Consider the following 13,189-nt stretch of genomic DNA (forward strand, 5'->3'; position numbering starts at 1 on the left):
CACAAGTTGTTATGATAAAATGCAGTAGTAACTAGGTAGTTAGCTCTGAGCCCCATAGCAGCTGCACCCCATGCACCTATGGTAGTTATGCCCATGCTAGCAAGTCTTGAAGACTTAAGCCACCATAATGAAAACATAAATAAAGTTTCTGAATAACTCTTGATTCTAATGACAATGAATTACAAAAATACCTTTGTACGGTATGTGGACAGGTTTTACTAACCACACAAATAATCAAGTATATCGCACATGGAACATACAGGGCCTGATTCAGTGGTGGACGCAAAGCTGATGTTTGTGGATGTTGAGTGACTCTTTTGCACTACACATGTATCAGAGTCGCTCTGCGCACGCGCCATGTTTGGTTACCGACGTCATTGGTGTGAGGACATGGATGCAGAGTGATCGACAATCAGTGACAATTTACGGGAGGTAATGACGGGTTGGAAAGTTAAATGCAGTCGTGCTTTGACTGCTGTATGGGCATGTCTCAGCCAGTGACTGCGTCTATGTACATAGCTGAAGAGGCTTCGATAGCTTACTTCCGACGGACATACCGAGCAACCATAGGGTTGCTCGGAGGATCGATGGTGCTACATGTGTTTTCCCCAGATGCAGTATTCTGCCAGCTTCACTAGACTGATCATTCTGTAAACAAGTAATGTGTGTGAAAATGTAATGGCCATGTACTGTTTCAACTGGTTCACAGGATCTAGAAGATGCCCTCCCAGATACCCATGATGACGTAGTGCCTGCATTATGTAGGTGAAAGAGTGTGTAACTTAAACAAGTTGTTTGGCTTTGCTGATATGTTACTATACATTTTGCTGCCACACAAGAAAAGCAGAAGGGGTAGTTACTCCTAAATGTACAGAGGGTTTTGTAATTCAGAAAAAACTTGTTATGCAGAAAACTACAACACAACTGAAACTAGCAATTTCTATAAATGTACTGTACAATATGAGGAATATAACACACCAGCACCAGGGCCCTGCAGATTATACGTCACCACCCCGTTGTCTCCCTCATCCAAGTCAGTGGCTGACATGGTGATGACAGATGTGCCCTCTGGTTCATTCTCATACACAGTGGTGCTGAATTGGCTTTTGGAGAACTGAGGTCTGCAGTCATTAACATCTAGAACTGTGATAAGCACCTTATAATAAAGGACGAGAGGTAAAAGGGACATTTTAGTTAGTCAAGCAGGCATCAAACACTTGATGGAAAAAGAGCACTGTGACATTAGTTCAATAAATGTCTAAAAAAAAAACAGGTACTGTATGTAGTAGTAGTAGTAGTACTACTAATAATAATAATAACAATAGATATTATAAATATGAAGTTTCTGTATGCAGCAGTACCAACAATTGTAAAGTCACCTGCACAGAGTTTTCACGGCGGTTACTTGCAATATCCCCAGGATTGTCTCTGGCAATGGCTGTGAGAGTATACTGGTCCTTCTTTTCTCTGTCCAGTGTAGATAGGATGTATATATCCCCCTGTTTTACAAAATGAGTACAGCGTTAGAATTCTAATTAGGGGCCCAATTATTCTTTTTTAATCTGGATAAATGAATGGGGAATGGGACTATTGTGTCTGGGTGTCACATTTTAAAGTGTTTGTTTGATAATGCCATGTGGGTATACTAAATAAAATCAGACATACAGAGACACAAAGTACAACACACATATAAATAATGCACTGCTGAACACAGGGTGTGATTCAGAGTTGTACGCTATGCCAAAGTTTTCGCCGACGAGCTATTACCGGCCGGTTGCGCATTCCATCCGAGTCACACTGCACATGCGTCAAAGTCCATTACTGTAGTTGCTCGCAGCTAGTATTTATTCACAGTGTGATTAACAGTCAGGGAGCAATTGGGGGTGGTAATGGGGAGTGTCGGCTAAAAAGGCAGGCATGTTGTAACCATCTTGGGGGGATGTCGCATGCGTGCGACATCCACTGTGTCAGGAGCTGCTGGGGGCTGCCCCGAGTATGACATGAACGGGGGCATGACTCATGGTCATGGCCCCAAACATGGCACAAACCTGGGTCATGGCTTCAGGATGCATGACCGGGTGTCATAAGATATAGTGACACCGCTGTACATGACCATAGAGTTACCCAGGACTGCTAACATTGAATTATCTACGACCAATGCTTCGTCTATGTACGTATGCAGATACTTGGGTTTGTTAAGTCAGTAGAGGGCATCTCAATTGAGATCCAAAAGGCTGCGTCATTTGCATATTTTCGCACAGCAGCTGTGTACGAAATCTCAGCTGCAGTGGCTATAAAGTACAACTATGAATCAGGACCATAAGCCATTCTTATCATTGTTGCTAAAGCGGCCGTATTGTATAACATTTTTGTAATCAATCAGATTTTAAAACTTTTTTATGCTGAATAGGGTCAAAACTCATGACCTTCACTTCATTTTGAAAAAGTAATTGATGAAATATATACAAATGAGTTTGTGTCTTCCTGAATAGAATATTGTGTGTTTGAAGGCCTTCATCCAGCTGTCCATTTAATGATGTTAGCAAGGATAGACTGTCCTGGTTTCTTTAATACACTTTGAATTTTGGGGACCGTTCTAAAATAATCTGTCGACAATTCTATGTAGCATAATAATGATTGATATACAGTATTCTGACACTTACAAAAAGCTTACTTTAGTACAACCTTTAAATGAAATTGTTCACCTGGGAACATCCTTTGTCAAAAATATATTGATTAAGATGTTAAAAATTTAAATACTTGCAATTGTCTTGAAAAATAACTAATTTCTTGTTAAAATGTAACTGTGTCTTCAATTTTTTCTACCATTTTCTTCAATAATTTTGGTAACAAGAGCTCTCACGTGTGTAATGTTCTCTATTGCATTCTAATTTCCCACCAGGCCAGAGAATGAACTGCACCTCAAATTAATCATAGTGTCCCACACATCAGTTGTAAGATAGCTGGGCTGGCGGAAATATGGTCAAACATTCAGGTGTGGTGAATGATCAAATTTCTGTGTCTAAAGGACACATCATCAGCTGAAATTCATTGCAATCTTGTTGAGATGTACGGTGATAAGATCAGGTCATGGAAACAGGTTTGGGTTTGGTGCACTGCCTTTGAAAACGGCAGGACAGAAGTTCAAGATGAGCAGCGATCCAACTGGCCAAGCACGTCCACCACAGATGACAATTTGTGCCACATTAAAGGTCTGATTCAGGAGGACAGAGGCATTAGAGTTACTGGTCATTGTTGATGAACTGAATATCTCAGTGGGTGCTGTGCACAACATTGTTCATGAGCAATTAGGGAACAGGAAAAAGTATTCACGTTGGGTACCAAAGCAACTCACAGACGTTCACAAAACCAATAGAATGGGAGGGAGTGCAGTTCCTGCAGCGTATTGTTACAGGCATGGGTGCATCATGTGACACCAGAGATGAAGCAAAGCATCCATGCCAGGGAAACATGCATTGTCCCACCTACAAAGAAATTCAAAACAACTCCATCAACAAAGAAGGTCATGGCGACCATGTATGTGTTGTGGATCAAAAGTACGTGTTTCTTGTTGATGTCCTCAACAAGAGAGATACTGTGAATGCGGTCTGCTTTTGTGGCACATTGACCCGGTTGTGGAGGGCAATTCATCGAAAATGACCTGGGTTGCTGCAAAAAGGCGTTGTATTGCTGCATGATAACACCAGCCAACTGCACATGTGAATTGTTACGGTGTTACCATTGGGTGGTTCTGGACCATCCTCCCTACAGCCCTGACCTGGCACCAAGTGATTTTAATCTGTTTGGACCATTGAAGAAGCACCTAGGTGGAAGGCGATTAGCAACAGATGGTGAAGTTCAGCAAGCCCGTCATGTCCTGGCTTCAGGCGCTTGACACTGATTTCTTCTATGCTGGAATACATGCCGTGGTGTACCGTTGGAACAAATGCTTAGACAAGTATGGGGACTATGTGGAAAAATTATCTGTACCAAGGCCATACTAATGATTATACACATATGTATGAGATGAATAAATGTATGCAATGAGAGGTCTTGTTACCTTATTTATTGGACCACCCTCGTAGAATACTGGCCATGGATAATTGGATTTCCCAAAAAACCAAAACCATACTTCACTATTTTCACAAAATGTCTGGGAGACGCAAATTTTGGGACATTCTCCCAGAATTAAAGTGAATGAAAGCATTGTTCATCTGGGTCACAAACATTATGACATGATTAATGATGGCAAAACCCCACATCTACTACATGGGTCCTCCCCTTCAACATCTACAGGTTTAACAAAATAGGCAAGTATGATGTAGGCAGTGTAACAGTAACTAAAGGAAAAGTTGCACTTTGCAGATGAAAAATCTCAAAACCAGTCCAATTACTATCAACACAACATGGTATGATTCTGTACATGTATACAAAGTATGAGAGTCCATTGCAAAATCTTTAGCATACTCAAAGCTCTGCACTTGTTTTCCAAGCTGAACACACACACACACACACACACACACACACACACACACACACACACACACACACACACACACACACACACACACACACACACACACACACACACACACACACACACATTTTCCACAGCCCAGTGATTCACAATATCTAGAGGTATTCAGAAGCAGACTCAAACCTCACCGGTTCATTCTGAAGTATTTCTATTGACATTATTTGCTGTCAGAGCCGTAACTAGACTTTTTGGTGCCCTGTGCCAGAAAGAGCATTGGTGCCCCCTCATTTTTCAAAGGGACATAATGCACCCAAAAAAGGGCCATGGTTTCATAGGGAAGGGCCAGGGAAGAGATAGGAGAGGCCAGGAGCTGCTGGGGATGAAATAAGAGGAAGCTACAAGCAAGAATGATAAACAGAAATTTCATAGGCCCAAACAGCGCCCCCTGACCTGTGGTGCCCTGTGCGATGGCACCGGCCGCACTACCCTAGCTACGGCCCTGTTTGCTGTCATACACCAAACTGTAAGTCCCATTGGAGAAATGCTCCATATAAATATTAATAACATATCTTATTCTGTAGATATTCTTCAAAGCTCATTTTCTAAAGAGAAAAATTGATAAAAAAAGGAAAAAAAATATAATAAATTCTGAAGCTATTTACTGTTGTAGGATTTATTCCAAATCTGCCCTCTCCATCCACAAGGCTGTACTGAATTAGAGCAAAGCGGCCAGAGTCTGCATCAGTGGCTTTAATCTGTAGGACAGTGGAACCAAGCTGAATGTCCTCAAATACAGGTTTCTAAAAGAAAATAAAAAAATGATTAATAATACAAAGCATCTAGATTTTTCCAGAAAGAGACAGAACACGTTCACACAACTGAAAGACATTGAACCATCCCAAAATAAGCCATTCAGGAGGCATATTTCTAGCAGGTACAGAATGGCTGATACAACAACAATGATGATGACGACTAGCATAAGTATTATCTAGCTGCTTCTGATTGGCATCTTGTGTCTTCACCGCTAAATCAAAGTTTGCATTATTTATAGAGATGTGTGCATACCCCTGTGTTTTGGGTTTGGATCTGGATTCATCTTTGTGTTTTGGTTTTACAAAACCACCCTCATGTATTTTGTTTTTGGATCTGGATTTATTTTTAAAGTGATAAAACTGCTAAAATCATGTCATTTGGGCCTGTTTTTGCTCCTACAGTATTATTAATCTTAATAACATTCATTTCAAGTCATTTCTAGTCAATTTTGACCCCCTCACAGCTCACAATATTGATTACATCCAGTATTTATACCAAAAGGTTGCTAGCTTGCGGACTACGCTAAGCCACAGCAGTGGGCTGCACACACACGTGTCAGTTCAATTTTAAACATGGCACATCTAGGATACTGAGTGGCACTGCAGTGGCATCAGGGCAGCAGTTTAATATAACTATATGATGCTATAGAATGTTTTCATTAATCAATAACTAAATCAGAGGCCCAAGGGCAGTACAGGAAAATTGAGGTTGAGTATGCAGTGGAAGAGTGATTGATTAATTGATTTATTAATTGATTGTTTATTTTATTACTACTATAGAAAAAAAAACTGAAACGTGGAAAATGGTATTACAAACAAGCACCCAAAATTGATTCATTGATTAATTATAATTGATTAAGAAAATGAAATTTAAGGCCATAAAAGAATACAATGTTAACAGCCAATGATTCCTACATGTATGAGGTTCAACAATGTGTCAGAGTATGAGGTATAATAGCATGTTTTTCTCCTAAATCTAATCCACAAGCAGATAGATTTTCTGCTTATCCATGATCTACAAGCTTGCAAGCATTTCATTTGACTGTTGTGAATAATCTATTAAATTATCTTGTGCACATTATTGAATACTACTAAATATGCTCCATAATTTTGTTAAGTTATTTGTTTTTTAACAAATGACAACCATTTCACACTGCGAGTCACACAGCGCTGATATTAATGGTGGACTGCACTTACTATACTTTTTTTTATGTTTTCAGCGCACTGCTTTGTGAACAAACACAAGTTTTATAAAAAAAGTTATGTTTTATTTTAACTTTTGCAAGAAATGACTACTTCAAACTGCGACACAAAGCTCTGATCTTATCACAGTGGTACTGCACCTACTGAAAGTTATTTGTTAATTACAGTGCCAGAACCTGTCCTGACCACACACATTTATTTTTATAATTATGGTTCGTCTAATGATAATGACACAGTGACGGTGCTGTAGCGCACAGACCTTCACTGTGATAATGACAGAGTGTGACACACAGTAGTCTGTACAGCCCTTAATCACTGGTGAACTGGTGATGATATACACTGACAGTCACAGACAGTGACACACAGTAACCCTAAGCCCACAGAGTCACAGTTGCAGCACTGCAGCCCCACACTGGTAATGACAGACACTGACAGTCACAGAAAGTGACACTGAGTGTTACATACTGAACTAGGGCCGGATTTAGGGGGGCGACAGGGGCAGTCGTCCCTGGGCCCCCACACACGGAGGGGCCCCCACTAGCGGCCGCTGTATGCACCTGCCGCTAGTGTCCCCTCCACTAGTGTAGTGTAGACTGAAGGGAGCGCGGCCAGACTACACAGTGACATACACACAGCTGCCAGTGGCGGATGTGTGTATGTTACAACAGCCGATGAGAGTCAGACAGACTCTCATTGGCTGCTGTGTCAACTGAGGGAGCCGGCTGCAGCTCACTCATGAGCTCCACATTTTGGCTCCCCTGCAGCGGGTGATGGGAGAGATGTCACGACATATTTCCCATACTGTAGTGCAGGAGAAGAGCCGGGACTTGGAGCAGACATCCGCAGTCGCGTCAGGAGCGGGCATTCAGGTGAGTTGTTTTTTTGTGTGTGTGATAAGGGGCACTATCTTTGCACAGGGGGGGAGCTCTACAGGGGTCACTGTATAGGGGGCCGCTACAGGGGTCACTGTATAGGGGGGCCACTTCATAGGGGCACTGTAAAGGGGTGTGTGTGCTACTAGGGGCAATGCATAGGGAGGGACAACTACTGGAGGCACTGTATAGGGGGGACTACTACTGGGGGCACTTAATAGGGGAAAGACTACTACTGGGGGCACTTAATAGGGAGGGGACTATTACTGGGGCAATGCATAGAGGGGGACTACTACCAAGGGCAATGCATAGGGGGGGACTACTACTGGGAGCAATGCATAGGGGGAAAACTACTGGGGGTACTATATAAGGGGCATTGCATAAGGGGGGGGACTACTACTAGGGGTACTGTATAGGGAGGACTACTACTGTGGGCAATGCATAGGGTGGACTACTACTGAGGGCAATGCATAAGGGGGATAACTACTGGGGGCAATCCATAGGGGGGACCACTACTGGAGGCACTGTATAGGGGGGACCACTACTGTTGGCATTATATAAGGGGCACTGCATAGGGAGGACCAATACTGGGGGCACTGCATAAGGGGGACTACTACAGAGGGCACTGCATAAAGAGCACTGCATAGGGGGGACCATTACTGGGGACATTGCATAAGGGGAACTTCTACAGTGGGCATTGCAAGAGGGGCATTACTACTGGGGGCATTAAGGTGAATAGAAAGAAACAAAAATTCCTAGGGTGACAAGAAACGGTGGTATATATCGGCCCCCACAAGTTTGTTGCCCAGGGCCCCACAGACCTTAATCTGGCCCTGTACTGAACAGTACCACACAGAGGTTCACTCATTGAGGGGAAGACAGAAGTGCCGTGAGTGCACAAGGATATTCTTGTAGGTGAAATCCCCAACCCCATCAACAGTGCTAAGAACTTTATTGTGAGTTGTCTTAGGAACTCTTGAGTTATTTCACTTTAATTTTTAGAAACTATTTGCATATATAATCTGTGTGTCATTTTATTAATATTTTTGTAATTAAGCCTTCAAAATATTTTTTGGATTAAACACATTTAATCTAGCATATTCTCCGTGATTCTTATTGAACTTGGGAGCCTGTGAGGCTCATGCTACATATCTGTGTGTAATTGAATATGATTAATAATCTGTTCTGAGATCACAGAACTCCCCGAAAAATCTGCGTGGTAGCAGAAGAATCATGTATTTTGGTAAGTGACCGAGGTGCACTGGCATCACGACCACCTGAACCAGATTGTTGTATCTGTGAGTCAGCTCGGAATTGTGACAAATTGGAAGCACAGACGGTGTAATGGTTAGCATTACTGCCTCACAGCACTGAGGTCATGGGTTTGATTCCCACCACGGCCCTATCTATGTTTGTATATTCTCCCTGTCCATGACTTTATCCTAAGCACCCAGTGCCAGTGAGTTTATCAGGCAATCTGTTTTGTTAAAACATAGAAGATCTACTTATTCCTTATTAATGTGGACATAAGTTGATACAAATCACGAGTTGGAACATCATTGTGGCTGCAACTAGAAACATTGTTTCTCTTAAGTGATATTTCATTACCACTACTCTGATTGATTAAGCACAGGGTTCATAGCTTCTGAGGAACATTTTCCTCACATTGTTTGATGTTTATTGGATTTAGAATATGTGGTATTATGTTTAAATAATTTTGTATCGTTCATATATTTATTTTATATTGATTGGTCTAATAAATTGATAATGGCATATTTGCATTTTTAATGATTTATTCACTTATATTGCAGCAATGTTTACAGTGGTCTAGTTTCACAATCACCACTAAGGGATTACTAGGTACCCCTTTAGCGCTGTTCTCTTTTGGATATTCATTTGTGTTTTTTGCTGTCAACTTTTTGTACAGCGGCTAGGTTCCTTTAGATACCTTTAATTTAATTTTTATCATTGTTATTCCTTGTGCTCCATAGCATCATACAGTAGGTTATTCTCTCCCTTCTTTGTATATTCTTCCTGTGCTTGCGTGGGTTTCCTCCGGGTGCTCCGGTTTCCTCCCAAACTCCAAAAATATACTGGTAGGTTAATTGGCTCCCAACAAACATTAACCCTAGTGTGTATGTGTGTGTGCATGTGATGGGGAACATAGATTGTAAGCTGCACTGGGGCAGGGACTGATGTGAATGGCCCAATATTCTCTGTAAAGCGCTGCAGAATATGGGCCAAATTCAATTAGAGGTGAAAAGCCTTTTTCGCCTGTTTTTTGGTGAAAATATTGCCCACAAACTTTTCGCCTAAATCAATTCCAGGACAATTTCGCCAAAGCGGAAACTCGATGCATTGAATTCAGCCAAAAAGTTTCTCCAATGAATAGCAGGTGAAAAGAAGTGCAAAATCTTTATTTTGGGGTGAAAATGTGGGGAAATGACTCAGAACCCTTGGGAGAGCCCCCCAAAGGACAAATCTGCAAAAAACCCCAAAAACCTAAGGATACACCAAAAAAGGCATAACATTTTTGGTGTGAAAATGTAAAAAGTGGGGGAACAAGCATAAAAACTAGCAAAATAGGCTTCTTGGGGGGGCTGCAAAGATGGGTCAGGTGTTTTTAGGATTACAGGTGCGTTTTTCATGTTTTTAAAAACTTCACTTTAGAGACATAAAAATATGCTAGCACCCATTTTCAAGTACCCCAAATTTGATGGGACTACTTATTTTCACCAAAAAATACTGTTTAATGCCTACAAAGACGCTAATAGCTAGCAATTTACACAACTTAAGTACCCAAAATAGCTTTATTAGGGCTATCAGTACACATCTATATTGATTTCTTATGTTAGTGTATCTTTTTCTGGGGTACAGACTGATTTCCCCCCAATTCTTTCATTACTTTTCGCCTGTTCCGCATTCGCCTATTTCCGTTTCCGCCTGTTTTGCAATTGAATTAGGTGAAAAGCGGGGACATGCACGGAATGTATTCGCCTCTGAAACTGGCGAATGAAAATGAAAAGTCGGACAGGTGAAAACTTTCTGACTTTTTGCCTCTAATTGAATACGGCCCTCTGTGTGTGCTATATAAATATCTGGTAATAATAATAATAATAATAATAATAATAAGAGACACAGTCAATCTACAGCCTGCCCCAAACCCTAACCTTCTGGCATCCTGTGTGAAATGGCGGCCGCAATCATGTGTGCAGAACATTTATAGAATCTAAAACCCACGAGACCTGACACCAGGAAGATGACATTTTGATTCTGAGCCTGACTTATATCTGGCAAAAATATAAATGTTTTTGTACAAATCATGTAGGAGGGATTGGAATGAGCCAATAAAAGCTCACAAACAATAGTTACATTTGAATGCTAATCAAAAATCAACCTGCTACTACAGTACAGTATGTCAACAGAATTGCAAACTTGGGCCCGGATTCAGAGTTGTCCACTAATAGCATTGCTGCTGCATCTTTGAACGCATCAGCAGGAGGGATCTGGACAAAAAAAAAAAAGGCATCGCAGATCCAAGTACTGCCTCCAATGGTCGCAATCATAACCAATCTGAGGAAGTCTCAGTATCCAGGACACAGAATCATAGCACATGCGCATAAAATGAAAATTAATATCCAAAAGCGTGCACTACTGCTCCATGTAATTACCTTCTGTATATGGCTTCACTTTGCTGCCATAATAACTGCTCATGAACTGGAAGTTGGGCACTAGGCCACTTCCACCAAGCGTGGAGCTTGATAACTGATCACAATAACAGAGGTGAGGCTTGTCTATTGCCTACATCAAAAACATTCACAAAACTTGTTGACTGTTGTTGTTTGGGAACTTAATGAAATGTTAAAACCTTGGTCTTCATGTGTCACGACCAGGGTTTCTTGGCATGGTGGTCGTCGGGTATTACCTGTGAGGTCACTGTGGCGGGGGGCGTCTGGCGGTGGTGCTGATGTGTGGCGAGGGGCATTGGCTGTGCATGGCTCTGCACGGGCATGCTGTCACGTTGGGCTGGTGAGGCCTGGCAGTGCTTCCGTTCCATTTGGCATGGGCACCGCCATCTTGCCTCTGGCCATGTGATCTGCTCGTCCCAATCCTGGTTTGTCACATGCTCTCTCTGGCCAGTCACGGCACAGCACTTGGTATTTAGGGAGGTTCAGAGCCTCCAGGGCCGGCGCCTTCACTAGGCAAGCTTAGACAGCTTCCTAGGGGCGCCGGCCACTAGAGGGCGCTTCTCAGTCCACCTATGGAGGTTGCAGAAGGTGCGGTTGTTATGGGTCCCAGCGATCGCACCCCTGCACCCTCCATTTGCCGGGCGCCCGCTGAGATTGTGTTACCAGCAGGCGCCCGGCTCCTCTCTCCCTTCCCCCCCTCCCGGCGCCAGTGGCAGCCGGAAGATGGAGCTCACTCCTGAGCTCCGGCTTCCGGGTCCCGCAGTGCACTATGGGAGTGACATCATGACGTCACTCCCATAGTTCTGAAGAGCGGGCGCCGGGGACGGACGGCTGCAGGCTCTGGAGCAGGGTTTAAGGTAAGTATGGGGGTGGGTGCACTACAGGGCCATACTATTGGGGGCACTAAAGGGGCATCATAAGGGGGCACTATTTGGAACACTACTACAGGGGCCCTTACCACTGGGGGCACTTCAAGGGGCATCATATGAGGGCACTATAGGGAGAACTACTACAGGGGCCCTTACTACTGGTGGTACGTCAAGGGGCCCTTACTACTGGGGGCACTGCAGGGAGCATTACTACTGGGGGCACTGCAAGAGAGCATTACTACTGGGGGCACTGCAAGAGAGCATTACTACTGGGGGCACTGCAGGGGCATTACTACTGGGGGCAATGCAGGGAGCATTACTACTGGGGGCAACACAACTGTGGGCATTACAGGGGCCCTTACTACTGGGGGCACTGCAGGGGGAATCATTTTTTTTAATTCGGGTCATGTGAATATTATTAGGGCAATGTGTATTTGTGTGTGAGCTGGGAGGAGGGTTTGGAGGAAAACAGGGGCGGCATTGTGAACCTTTGCCTAGGGTGCCCTGAAACCTTGCACTGGCCCTGAGAGCCTCACTTCATTGCCAGTGCAACGTGTTTCTCAGCATAGCTGAGAGAAAGAGTTCCCTGTGTTAACCACATCTTACCTGTGAAACACTACCTTCCTGCCTGTTTGTCTGCTCCAACCCCACTGCATCCTCCATTACCTTCCCCTTGCCTGAGTACCCGAATCTTGCTGTTCACCCTGCACCTTGCCTCCACTGACACTCTGCTGGATATTTCTTCCTCAGTTTGCATTCTTCATTAATCATTCACCACCTGGACATTTTCCATTGTCTGTCACTAACTGGACTTTTTCCTACTTGGGCCTAATGGATGGAGCCCGCTCCCTCTCTCCATCCATTACCAGAGGAACCCTTAACCAACTTTTACTAAAGCCCAAACATCTATCAAGTCTATTTTGCAATCACAGACATTTTTCCTGGGGTGTTAATACGGGTTGGGTAAGATATGCCGGCGGCTAAAAAGCCAGACGCCGGAAGCCTGATGGAGTGAAATCCTAACAGCGGGCGGTAAGTAGCCTAACCCTCCGCCTCTCCAGCCCCTAACCCTCCCTCAAATGGAGCCTAACCCTAACCAACACCCCTCCCCGTAGCCTAACCATAACCCTCCCCGGGGAGTGCCTAAGCCTAATCTCCCCCCAGGGGTGCCTAAACCTATCCCCCCCATCTCCGGGCTAAGTATCATACTTACCAGTCTTCTTACCTTCAGGATGCCAACGTTATATATATATATATATCCCTCTGT

General features: G+C 43.4%; 1 protein-coding gene across 2 annotated transcripts in view; it reads right to left on the bottom strand.

The window, feature by feature from the left end:
* The window catches only part of CDH23 (cadherin related 23), a 1,221,584-nt gene that overhangs the window by 103,871 nt on the left and 1,104,524 nt on the right, over positions 1–13,189 (bottom strand). For both annotated transcript variants that reach the window (XM_088472189.1, XM_088472187.1), the window contains 3 exons: positions 5,140–5,277; positions 1,380–1,499; positions 979–1,156 (listed from right to left, as the gene is read on the bottom strand). In XM_088472189.1, coding sequence (XP_088328315.1) covers positions 979–1,156; positions 1,380–1,499; positions 5,140–5,277 — 436 coding nt within the window. The remainder of the gene's footprint in view (positions 1–978; positions 1,157–1,379; positions 1,500–5,139; positions 5,278–13,189) is intronic.

This window comes from Taudactylus pleione, unplaced genomic scaffold (assembly GCF_031769625.1).
Source record: "Taudactylus pleione unplaced genomic scaffold, aTauple2 ptg000121l, whole genome shotgun sequence".
NCBI lineage: Eukaryota > Metazoa > Chordata > Amphibia > Anura > Myobatrachidae > Taudactylus > Taudactylus pleione.